General features: G+C 41.1%; 1 protein-coding gene across 1 annotated transcript in view; it reads left to right on the top strand.

The window, feature by feature from the left end:
- Window positions 1-12,140, top strand: part of CNTN1 (contactin 1) — a 119,597-nt gene that overhangs the window by 58,531 nt on the left and 48,926 nt on the right. Inside the window, exons 7-12 of the mRNA XM_063133998.1 lie at window positions 1,491-1,669; window positions 3,407-3,502; window positions 5,257-5,463; window positions 8,333-8,429; window positions 9,293-9,474; window positions 11,454-11,578. Of these exons, the coding sequence (XP_062990068.1) occupies window positions 1,491-1,669; window positions 3,407-3,502; window positions 5,257-5,463; window positions 8,333-8,429; window positions 9,293-9,474; window positions 11,454-11,578 (886 nt within the window). The remainder of the gene's footprint in view (window positions 1-1,490; window positions 1,670-3,406; window positions 3,503-5,256; window positions 5,464-8,332; window positions 8,430-9,292; window positions 9,475-11,453; window positions 11,579-12,140) is intronic.

The following is a 12,140-nucleotide window of genomic DNA, read 5'->3' as shown; positions in this document are numbered from 1 at the left end:
GTAATTTCCCCTGCACAGTCTTGCCTGAAGAACGGTGTGACCTTCTTGAAAATGTAATTTTAGTTTCTGTTGTTTAATACATTTTTTAAAAGCTGAGCATTTCCCATCTTTTCCGCACCAGCACAGACACATCTCTATATTGTCAAGCAGTGCTTTTCAAATTTCATGCATCTTTTCCTTTTTGCCCATTTTCATTTATTGAGTTCTATGAAAGCTGTGAAATAATCCCTTCCAGTGCTTGATTGCATATTCAGGAGCATGGGTGTCCCTCTATTGCAAGACTCCCTCTCTTCCATTCTGTGGGAATGGGATATAATGCTTTTGGTGCAGGAATGAAGTGCTAACAGAAGCCTTTTTCAACCATTATGATCATAAGAGGAATGGGGGGTTGTGCATGTTGTCCCCCCATCCCATGTGTCCAATCTTCGTATTTGAGCAGGGAAGCCTTCACATTCACTTGAAGCCTCGACATGAGTGGGGCCTCTGCTTTATTAGAGTTCCCAGTTGTACAAAGGATGCTCAAATAAATGCAAGTAGAAATCTCTTTCAGACCTTCCTGTTCAACACAGGAAGGTTGGGGACTTAGGTAGTGGGGCTGGTACATATGCAAACATTGGCCATTCTGCCACACCTGGCCTAGCCTGGGCATGGGGAGGTGTTTGTGGGCGGGGGAGAGCCGAGATGTGCCTGCCTGGTATTGGTTGGGCACTGGCATGGTGCCACATAGGGGGAGGGGATGGTGAGTCCATAAAAGGGTGACTCTCCCTCCCTGCCCCCTCTTTGCTACACAGCTCCCTCCCTCCCTGTCGGCAGTGTGGGCTTGCTGGTTGCCATTCGGAGCCGAGTAGGAATTTTTTACTCTTGTACTAAATTGTACAGGAGTTTTTTCACCTACTCCACACTGTGAGACAGCGTGGGTGTATTAATTAGGTTAATCCGTTAATTCAATTTGGTCACATTTGCTATTTGGCGCTAGGTACGGGCATCCAGAGTGGGAGTGGGAATGGTGAGCATTTACATGGCATTGTTCATGGTGACTGGTAAGATCTGGGGCTCCCAGCTTTGAGCCTCACGGCCTACCTGGGAGATAAGGCTTAGCTTTGGGGCCAACCCTACTCACCCACTCTGAGCTGGGCGGGCGGAGATAGGGTGTGACAAAGGAAGGTCCCCCTACCCCACAAGGGGAAGGCTCGGGGGAAGGCAAAAGGTGCAACACCTCCCCTAGGGCCACGAATGGCTCACCCAACTTCAGGGGCCTGGCAACAGGCCATAATGGATGTCCGGTAGGTTTTCTCCCCTTTTGCAGATCATTTAATAAATGTGGCCCTGTTTAAATCCAGCTGTTGTTGTCTTGTCTCGTTATTTATCGACCTACGCACCACAATGATAGTGCTATCAGTGTGCTTGGCTCTGTTCTTCTTACCTGTATTCATTTGCCCTTTTCAGGCATAAAAGTGCAAGTATTTAGATTTTTCTTTCTCTCTTGATAGGTGGCAACGTAACAACTGGGATGTTGATATTAAAATGTCAAAGGAACACCACAGTATGGTAGGAGGTAACCTGGAAATCAATAATCCTGAGAAATCAAGGGATGAAGGAACCTATGTTTGCATAGCATACAATATACATGGAACTATAAGGAGCCGGGAAGCAACTTTAAACTTTGGATGTAAGTAGCCTTTACCTTTTTAACCAATGAAAATGTGAATATTGTTTTATTAGTTTGCGTGTAAGCACTATACTGTTGAAGTACTGGGTTAGCTGTTGTATCGCTCAGTTGTCATATTGGCTTATGAAAAATTTGTAAATATCATGCAAGATATAGTTGTAGGTCTTGAAGAAAATCCATCATAGCTGTTTCCCATATTTTGTATTTATCATGGTTAGACAAGAATAATTACAAACATTTTTAGAGGGTTATTGCATGTCTTTCAATATGTTGTTTTATAACATTTTTAAAAAATATATAAAGGCCAATGAAGAAGCTATATTTTTATTTTATTTTTCTCCCTTCCTATAAGCTAGAGCACTTCACAAGCTTACATGTCTTCAATTTATTTTGGATGCCACCAACCAATCAATGAACATCCCTCTTTGTATTTTATGGAGGTTTATTCTGGCCCTGTTTTGAAAAGTTCCATCCAAAGTATAAATGTGTAACAAGAAGAAAACATATTTAGAAAATGAGAAGGCTCAAGGCCTCATTTGAGTAGCTACATATTTTTTACATTGCTTTTCTGCATCACAGTGACATTGAAGTTGGCTTCTAAGTAAATAAAACAAAAATACAATAAGAGTAAAAACCCAACTGAAAATTGTCAAGAAGATACTTTCATTATAATGACTAAAAGCTCTTTGGGGCAAGAAACTGTTTTGCTTAAGTTACACTGTAAAGTGGCATGCATGGACCTATCAATAACAATGCAGCAGCCTTCAGTACAGAACCTTTCTCAAAAAGATTTCCATCCACCTTTATAGAGGGTAAAACCAGATTGGACATATAGTATCCAAATTGTTATTGGACTGAGAATTCATGAAGAAGTGGTTGAGTCTGAGATGGCATTAGGTATAAAGGATAGCACTGCAGCAAGATGTTTATGTCACAATATTCTAAAGATAGATCTCTAAACCTTCCCCTTGCACAGGAAATCCTGCTGAGACCATTTCTGTCATCTTAGGGAGACTTATGCAAATGTTTTCTCTGTATTTGGTGTCATTCAGCTTTGAAAAGGTTGAATGAACAATAAGTTAGACCTAATTTCTGAACAGAAATAATAACATTTATTCCATAAATATTGTCATAAGCCCTTTCTACACCTAAGGATTATCCCAGCAAAATTGAGGGACCGTCCCTGCCTGCTCCCAGGATCCCCTGTGTGTCATTTGGATGCACAGGGATGATCCCGGGATGATCCCCTGATAAATGCCCTTGGTTTGAAATACGCTGCCTTTAACAAAACAGGAGGGGAAACTCTACTGTGACAAGATACTCCATAATTTCCTATTACACATATTTATATATACATCTGTGTATACATAAAGTCCTATCTGTTGGGATTGCTATTAGTTGTATATTTCAAGGACTGTGGGTGGGTGGGTGTTCTGTAAAGAAGCTAATTTCTATTCATAAATGATCATTTATGTGAAGACCCCATCGTCTTATGATTAGATACAGATAAGAATTATAATCCAATAAACATTAATATTTACCCTTTTTATAGATATTAGAATGGGAGAAATTGGATTAAGGTTAATATGAGAGACTGCTGTAGCTTGTAATAATATTTAGAAGAAAAGGGGACTGTAATTATTTATCATTTGTAAATTTTTACTTGATATGTTTTTATTTCATAGAATTAGCCACATATTATATGATTATATAACATGTACACATTGTTTTGAATAGATTTATATCCTTTTACACCCGAAGAAAGATATGCAGTAAAAGTACGGGAAGGCGTGGGTGCTGTCCTTCTCTGTGACCCTCCACCTCATTATCCAGGTAATTAAATTCATATTTTTTAGCTTTCATTAGAAAGACAGGATAGAAGCTAATATGATCACAAAATTACTAACTTTGAATATAAGTGTATAAGCTATATAAGCTGCTTAAGCCCTGTAATAAGAGAAACACAGCTCGACCTCTCTCCTTGACATTTTTTTTTAGTCTCTTAGAGAGTAGTTGGTTTTTCTCAGATTAAAAACTACTGCCTATGGCTGCGCTTAAAACTTTAACTTTGTTGAACATCTATACATCTATACTCTCAGAAATGGAAAGCACTTTTTCTTCAGGCATAAATGGAGTGCATACGATATCATTTCCTAACACAAATCCTATATTAGCCTATGCAGAAATATATTTTATAGATGATCTAGTATAACTAGTATAATTGCCATCATATAATGGGTGGAGTGGCAGGCCAATAAAGTGGCAGTGGACGTGGCCCTGAAGTAACAGTTGAGTTGGCTGAGGGAGGGAGTTGGCTGAGGGAATGAGGGAATTTATCAAGATGGATTCCTTAATATGTAAGTGTACAAGGTAATTCATAACTTCCATCCATTTGTCAACGTGCATTTATAGTCTCCAGTGTGCCTGGGCTTGAAAACAATTCTGTCCTTGTGTTGTTTCCTGACCTTTTATTGTCCTTGAGAGGGTGGTGGCCTTCTGGCTCTAAACATTCTTGGGTGAGATCAATTATCCGGATCTATTTCAATCAGGGTTCAGGCTAGGTTTTGGGCTGGAAACAGCCTTGGGGCATGTCTAGACCAGTTATTATCCTGGGGATTGTCCCTCTGCGTCCAGATGATGCACAGGAGATCCCGGGAGCAGCAAGGGATGATCCCTTCATTTCCCCAGGATATCAGCAGGCCATTTTAGCCTCATCCTGGCTTCGTCCCGCCTCCTCGGGAGTAAACACGAGGAGGCAGGAACCCGGCACGGAGCTCTTCAGGCACTCCATGCCCATCAGGTGTGGGGAGAGAGCAGGAGCAGTTGTTTTCTTTAAAACTCACTTTTAGTTGAAGAGCACGTGCACTCATCCTTCTGTAAAAATAATAATGGCGGGCGCAACATCCCTCCTTCCTCCCAGAATGTCGTGCGCCGCGTCTGGACAAAGGGGAGGATCTTGTGAGCAGAATATCGTGAGATCCTCCCCTCTCCACCTGGTCTAGACATGCCCTTGGTCTCCCTGTATGATAATCTGTGTTGGGAGAGGCAGGGGGAGTGTGATCCTGTTGATACTCCTTAATCTTTCGACAGCTTTCGATACCATGAACCATGGTATCCTTCTAGAGTGGGGTCATCTGGAGTTTTGGAGTGCATTGTCATCAGTATGCTGATGACACACAGCTCTGTTTCTTCTTTTCATCCTTCCCAGGGAGGCTGGGGAACTGCTGTCTCTCAGTGTATACAAAACTAAGCTAATGCACCAATAGTGTGACTTGGTAGAAGGCGGCCTCCTATGTTACAATATATAGTAATGCTACAGCTTAGTCGCAGAACACATGCTTTGAGTATATGACACCCTAGATTCATTCACTATAGCATCCCTGGTTAAATTAGAACAAGTGGGTAAGACCTCTATTCACTCCATTGGAGAACTTCAGTCAGATTAGGCAGCAATGACTCAAGAAACCAATAACTTTAATTTCACCACAATGCAGTTCATTTTATATCCATTCAGACTCTTGCTTGGATATATACACACCTGATCCTTTTTTATTCATTTTAGTTCAAACATTTTTCACTCTCTACAGATGATCTGAGTTACCGCTGGGTTTTGAATGATTTCCCAGAATTCATCACTTTGGATAAACGGCGATATGTGTCACAAACAAATGGCAATCTCTACATTGCCAAAGTTGAAGCATCAGATAAAGGCAACTATTCTTGCTTTGTGACCAGTAACTCAATCACTAAGAGTGTATTCAGCAGTTTCATTCCACTCATTCCCCAATCAGATCGTAAGTATTATTATGTATGTCAAGGTGTCCTGTTTGCCTACCTTTCTGTTACGTTCTTATACAGTATTTTTAGCTCTATGCAAATGAAATCTAGAAACAGGTGAGTTTGTTACTTCCAAGGCATTATCTTTTGCTGTTGGCTTCAACTACTTTCTCATTTTTTAGTTTCAGGGCCTCTTCACGAATTAAGATGTTTTAAGTGTCACCTAAAAATCTTTTGTACATTTTACAAACATTGTTTTTCTAAAGACATTACACAATGAGAGGATAAATTTACATGGTGTTTTATTATTATTGTCCTATCTGCTGTTCACAGCTCCAAAATGTTGGATGTGGAGTGGTATATAAATATTGTAAATACATAAATAATCCGAAGACAGAATGAGGACACTATTCGCTCAGATTCGTCATGAATTGGACACCACACTTAATGCAGTTCCACTAGTAGAGGCGTTCAGAGCGCCGTCCGGTTCAGTTTTATTGGATGAGTTCAGTTTTATTGGATGAGTTTCAGTTATTGAGGCCCAAGGATGTGGACAAGGTGCTTGGCCAAGTCCGGTCGACCATCTGTGTGCTTGACCCTTGCCCCTCGTGGCTCATTACATCAAATAAGGAGGGAATCGCCGGCTGGGTCCAGGAGGTTGTAAATGCCTCCTTGAGAGAGGGAGTGGTGCCGGCTTCTTTAAAAGAGGCGGCAATTAGACCACTCCTGAAGAAGCCTAATCTGGACCCGGAAGATGTTAACAACTACAGGCCGGTGGCTAATATCCCTTTCCTGGGCAAGGTGCTTGAGCGGGTGGTTGCAGGACAACTCCAGGCACTCTTGAATGAAACGGATTATCTAGATCCATTTCAATCGGGCTTCAGGCCTGGTTTTGGAACGGAAACTGCCTTGGTCGCCCTGTGGGATGACCTCTGTCGGGAGAGAGACAGGCGGAGTGTGATCCTGTTGGTTCTCCTGGACCTCTCAGCGGCCTTCGATACCATCGACCATGGTATCCTTCTGGATAGGTTGTCTGAGCTGGGAGTTGGAGGTACTGCGTTGCAGTGGTTCCGCTCCTACTTGGATGGCCGATTCCAGAAGGTGGTGCTGGGGGATTATTGCTCTGTGCCGTGGCACCTAAGCCACGGGGTTCCACAGGGCTCTATCTTATCCCCTATGCTGTTTAACATATACATGAAGCCGCTGGGGGAGGTTATCCGGAGATGTGGACTGAGGTGTCATCAATATGCGGATGATACCCAGCTCTACATTTCCTTTTCATCAAACCCAGGTGAGGCAGTGGCTGTTCTGAACCAGTGCCTGGGCACGGTAATGGACTGGATGAGGGCTAACAAACTGAGACTTAATCCAGACAAGACGGAGGTACTGTTAGCGGGTGGTTCATCTGTCCGGCGAGGTGATGTTTGCCCTGTCCTGGATGGGGTTGCACTCTCCCTAAAGGATTGGGTCCGTAGTTTGGGGGTGCTCTTGGATCCAGAACTGTCACTTGAGGCACAGGTGAACTCAGTGGCAAAGAGCACCTTTTATCAGCTCAGGCTGATATACCAGCTGCGCCCTTATCTGGACAGAGATAGCTTAGCTACAGTTATCCATGCTCTGATAACCTCTCGTTTGGATTACTGCAATGCGTTATACGTGGGGCTGCCTTTGAAAATGGTCCGGAAACTTCAACTGGTGCAAAACAGGGCAGCAAGGTTATTAACAGGGACTGGCCGGCGAGATCACATTACGCCAGTCCTTTTACAACTTCATTGGCTGCCAGTCCAGGTCCAGGCCCAATTCAAAGTGCTGGTATTGACAGTTAAAGCCCTAAACGGTTTGGGGCCAGGTTATCTGAAGGAACGCCTCCTCCCATATGTACCTACCCGGACCTTAAGATCATCTACAGGGGCCCTTCTCCGTGAGCCCCTGCCAAAGGAAGTGAGGCAGGTGGCTACTAGGAGGAGGGCTTTCTCCGCTGTGGCACCCCGGTTGTGGAACGAGCTCACCAGAGAGGTCCGGCTGGCGCCTACACTGTACTGCTTTCGTCACCAGCTGAAGACTTTTTTATTCACTCAGTATTTTAACACTTAATTTTAACTTACATTTAAATTTTACTGTTTTAACTCTGTATTTTAATCTTATATCAACTTTGCTGTGTGGTTTTATCCTGGTTGCGCTTTTTATACTGTATTTCGTAATTGTGTTTTAACCTGTTGGGTGTTTTACTGTGGTTTTAATTTTTGTGAACCGCCCAGAGAGCTTCGGCTATTGGGCGGTATAAAAATGTAATAAATAAATAAATAAATAAATAAATAAATGAGATAATGTGAAAGCAGCTTCTCATGCTACATTAGTGTGAACCAAATATATCATGTTCTGTTGAAGAATTATCTCTAGAATTCTTCAAAAGCTTTTTGGAATCCTAGATACCATGTGGAAGGCCAAACTACCCCAGTGTCATGCCTCCCCCAGAGTCCTCATCATCAGAGCATGAAAGGGGAGACATAGTACCCAGGATAAAATTGGTTCTGTGTATTACTCTGCCAGATAGTTATTAGGACAATAGTTATTCGGACACTTCAGGTGTAAATAAGTGGTAGCACATGTGTTTAAATGGTTATCTGTATGGGCTTTATATCCATTTCTGCAACAAGCTGGGGGTGTTGAGGGGGAGGTGATGGAATATATTTTGATGGTTGTCTTATTTGCCACTGCTTTTTTGTGTGTTTTAATGTCTTGTGCTTATTGAAAGGATGTTTTAATTGTTATGTTTCCAGTTTATTATTGTTGTTCTTGTATCTGCCTTGCATTCCTAGGAGAAAAGGTGTGCTATAAATGTTCCATAATAAATACATTATTTATTTCCCTCTGTCTTCATATTAGGTTCAAAAGGCTATCTACCAGATATCAGAGTGAAGTTCAAGGACACATACGCACTTTTAGGACAAAATGTGACACTGGAGTGCTTTGCACTTGGAAAGTAAGTATGCTTGAATTCAGTTATACCCATGGGCAAAGCTTGGGTAGACTAAACTGGGACAGGATTGACAGCCCTAATCTGCCATCAGGTATAATCCTGGCTTTTGTCCTTGGAAGGTCCAAGTGCTCCCGTCTCACTCATTCCCCATGCTTAGGGCAGTTTTGGACATACAGATTTAACAGGCTGCACCTCCTGCTTTTAGCTAGGCTGGCATTTGATTAGATAATTTGAAATTATTTGCATTTCCCGGGTCATACAGTGTGCTCTCTACTTAAAACATGGATGAGGATGAAGGTCCCTTCAATGAAACTGGCAAAGCAGTTTCATCCTCTGTGTCTGGATTTGAAAGACTTCTATCCCCCGCCGCACGCACATACATGTTATCTCCTATCCCTCTAGTTGTTGTTTAATACATCATTTCATGTGTGCCGTTCTATCCAAAATATTTGGCTTGATATTCCCATATCATGGGAGGAGATCATAAATATAATTTTTCGACAGACCATTTTCTTGACAGAACTACAATTTAACAGGTCACTTGTGCAGAATCGAGAAATGGTGCTGTAGAGAGATGAGGCAAGGAATTGGGGAGGGAGTGAATAGGAGTTGATTGTGGTGAGGAGTGGTGGTGGTGGTAGAGCACAGAGCATGTCAAGAGGCCGTAGAGAAACAGCTATGTGAGAGCTGTTTCTTTAAGGAAGGCTTTCTTGGGGAAAATGAACAATGAGGAGGAAGTTAGAAGTGGAAGTGGTTTGAAAGTAGAAGGGGAGAACAGCATGTCAGAAAGCATGGACAAGGAAGACACAGGGCTACCAAGGGACCCCAAAGCGCTAGTTCACATGTTCTCTATTATTCCCTCAAAGTCCTGTTCCTGAGATAAGATGGAGTAAATATCTGGAACCTATGCCAATCAATGCAGATATAAGTATGTCAGGTGCCGTCCTCAAGATCTTCAACATTCAGTTTGAAGATGAAGGAACATATGAATGTGAAGCTGAAAATCATAGAGGAAAAGATAAATATTCAGCAAAAGTTTATGTTCAAGGTAGGTAGAACATGTTCCCACACATTTCATTACATTTTACCGTGCTGAAAACATCACAATCCAGAGTGTTGCATCTGATCCCATCCTTTCGAAAGGTTGCATTTCAGTTCTAAAATTTATGAAGTTAAGTGCAAAGTGCATTAATGAATGGTTCATTTTTCTTTCTTTCTTTTGCATTGATTTCACTATATTTAAATGTTGACTACTCTGTGAGACTGTTAAGTGTCTCACAAAGGTCAGTTAATTAATAGGACTGAATGTGCAGCTAAGGTGAAAAAGACAAATTCCATGCTGTGGATTATTAGGAAAGGAGTCTGCAAAAAAACCGTATCAATATCATAATACCTATGCAAATCTATAGTGTGACCACACTTGGAATACTGTGTGTAGCTCTGGTCACAGAATCACAAGGAAATTGTAGAGCTGCAAAAAAGAGCAATGTAAATAATCAAGGGACTGGAGCAACACCCCTATGAGAACAGGTTTATTTATTTATTTATTACATTTTTATACTGCCCAACAGCCGAAGCTCTCTATTGCAATGTTTGTGTCTTTTAGCCTAGAAAAAAGGCTAGTAAGGTGGGACATGATAGTGGTGAATAACATTATGAATGCTGTGGAGAAAGTAGATAGGGAAATGTTTTTCTCTCATCTCAGTACTAGAACATGGGGTAATCCAATGAAGCTGAGTTGTGGGAAATTCAGGACAGGTAAAAGGAACTACTTCTTCATGCAGTGCGTAGATAAACTGAGGTATTTGCTACCACAAGATGTAGCGATGGCCATCAATTTAGATAGCTTTAAAAGGGGATTAGACAAATTCATGGAGGATAAAGGCTGACAATGACTACTAGCCATGGTGGTTGTATATTACCTCCAGTATGAGAAGCAATATGCCTCTCAATGCCATTTGCTGGGAAAGGTGAATCAGAGAACATCATGCCTGCTTGTGGGCTTGTCATGGGCATCGGTTTGGCCACTATGGGAATAGAATGTTAGACTAGGTGGGCCTTTGATTTGTGCATAGCTCTTCTTAGGTTCTATGGCCACAAACTAAAACTCTCTCTCTCTCTCTCTCTCTCTCTCTCTCTCTCTCTCTCTCTCTCTTATTCCAAGTTTTAGTAAAGCAGTACATCATGCCTCACACATTCAATTCTGGCTGTGCAGGATTGGGGATGGAGGGATCATTCTGTTTCTCGCCCTTGTCAATTTCACCTGTGTTCATTTATAAATTTCTTTTATTGAGTATCCACATTAATCTGTGATTTTAAAAAATCCATATGAAAATGCATGTATTTAAATATATTTTAATACATTTGCTTATAAAATACATATTTCTACAATATTTTATTTTAAAGCACACATTTGTAAATGTATTTTATTCTAGGGTTTAAACAAGCCAGTGTCCTGAACTTGAACATAACGGGAAACTATGAATTGTATAAAAGCAGAGGCTGGTTTCCAAAATCGTCTGATGCATGCCAGAAGAGGCAAAGTTATTTAACTATAAACAATGGCTTTCTTGTGCTCATGTGTTCACATGAGCACAAGAAAGCCATTGTTTATAGTTAAATCTGAACTGCCCATTTCCACAAGAATAAAATTATATTTTTTTTATTAAATCCTCAAATCAAAGAGTGGTGAATCTTATGTTTCCATGCCAGAATTTCAACATGGGGATTATCTATAACTTATGTCGTGCATTGGAGGAAAGGGCAAGGCAGCAAAGCTAGAACAGTGCAGGAATTTAGAATTTCTTAAAATGGGACAAAGTGTGATAAGGATGGAAAGAGGTTCAAAATGGCCCAAGTGTGAGATAGTCTATAGATGGTCCCTTAGGATGATCTCATCATGAATACTGGATTGATGCATAAAATCGCTAAGTAGGATTTGGAATGCATGTTAGTACTGGAAAACAAGAGGACAACTGGTTTTAAGTATGCATAAAATACAAGAGCTGTGTTATCATTGTCTTTCAGCATATCCAGAATGGGTGGAGCACATTAATGAGACAGAGAGAGATGTAGGAAGTGAATTCCATTGGCCATGTGTAGCTGCAGGCAAGCCTCTTCCAACAATTCGATGGCTGAAAAATGGATTACCGGTAGGCTTAGGTTATACTCTGAGTTATGTAGACATTATTTCTTAATGGTAATAGAAAGTGTGTGAATAAATTGAGACAGATTTTTAATAGATAAAGCTAGGGCTATGCAAGATCCTGATTCAGAATTCCGAATCATGGCAACCACTTTGCGTGCAATCCACCATTTTCTGCACATCCCTAGTGTGAAGAGTGAAAAGGGTCCTATAGCTCCCAGCATGCACTACAGCCGATCAGAGGACAGTATTGTCTTCTCTATGGCAATAATGGGCTAAGCCTGTGACTGATGCTTTGTCATGTGGACTAATCGTTTGCTTTAAGTTGAGTGATAATGTGGCATGTAGAGAATAGAAAGGGAAATTTAAGAAAACTACACACTGCTCTTTAGAGAGAGCCACACTTAAACTTCTCCCACTTTATGAAAACCGGCAACAAATTGCATGAAAATACATCCAACATTTCCTTTCTATTCATCATCACTCAATTTAAAGCAAATATGAATGTTCGTATCCAGATAAAGCCCTCCTAAAAATATCTCTTTTAAATTTACTAACAAAAAGTTGAA

The sequence above is a fragment of the Elgaria multicarinata genome, chromosome 9 (assembly GCF_023053635.1).
Source record: "Elgaria multicarinata webbii isolate HBS135686 ecotype San Diego chromosome 9, rElgMul1.1.pri, whole genome shotgun sequence".
Lineage (NCBI taxonomy): Eukaryota > Metazoa > Chordata > Lepidosauria > Squamata > Anguidae > Elgaria > Elgaria multicarinata.
Note: the sequence above shows the minus strand (reverse complement) of the source record. Positions and strands in the feature narration are given on the sequence as shown.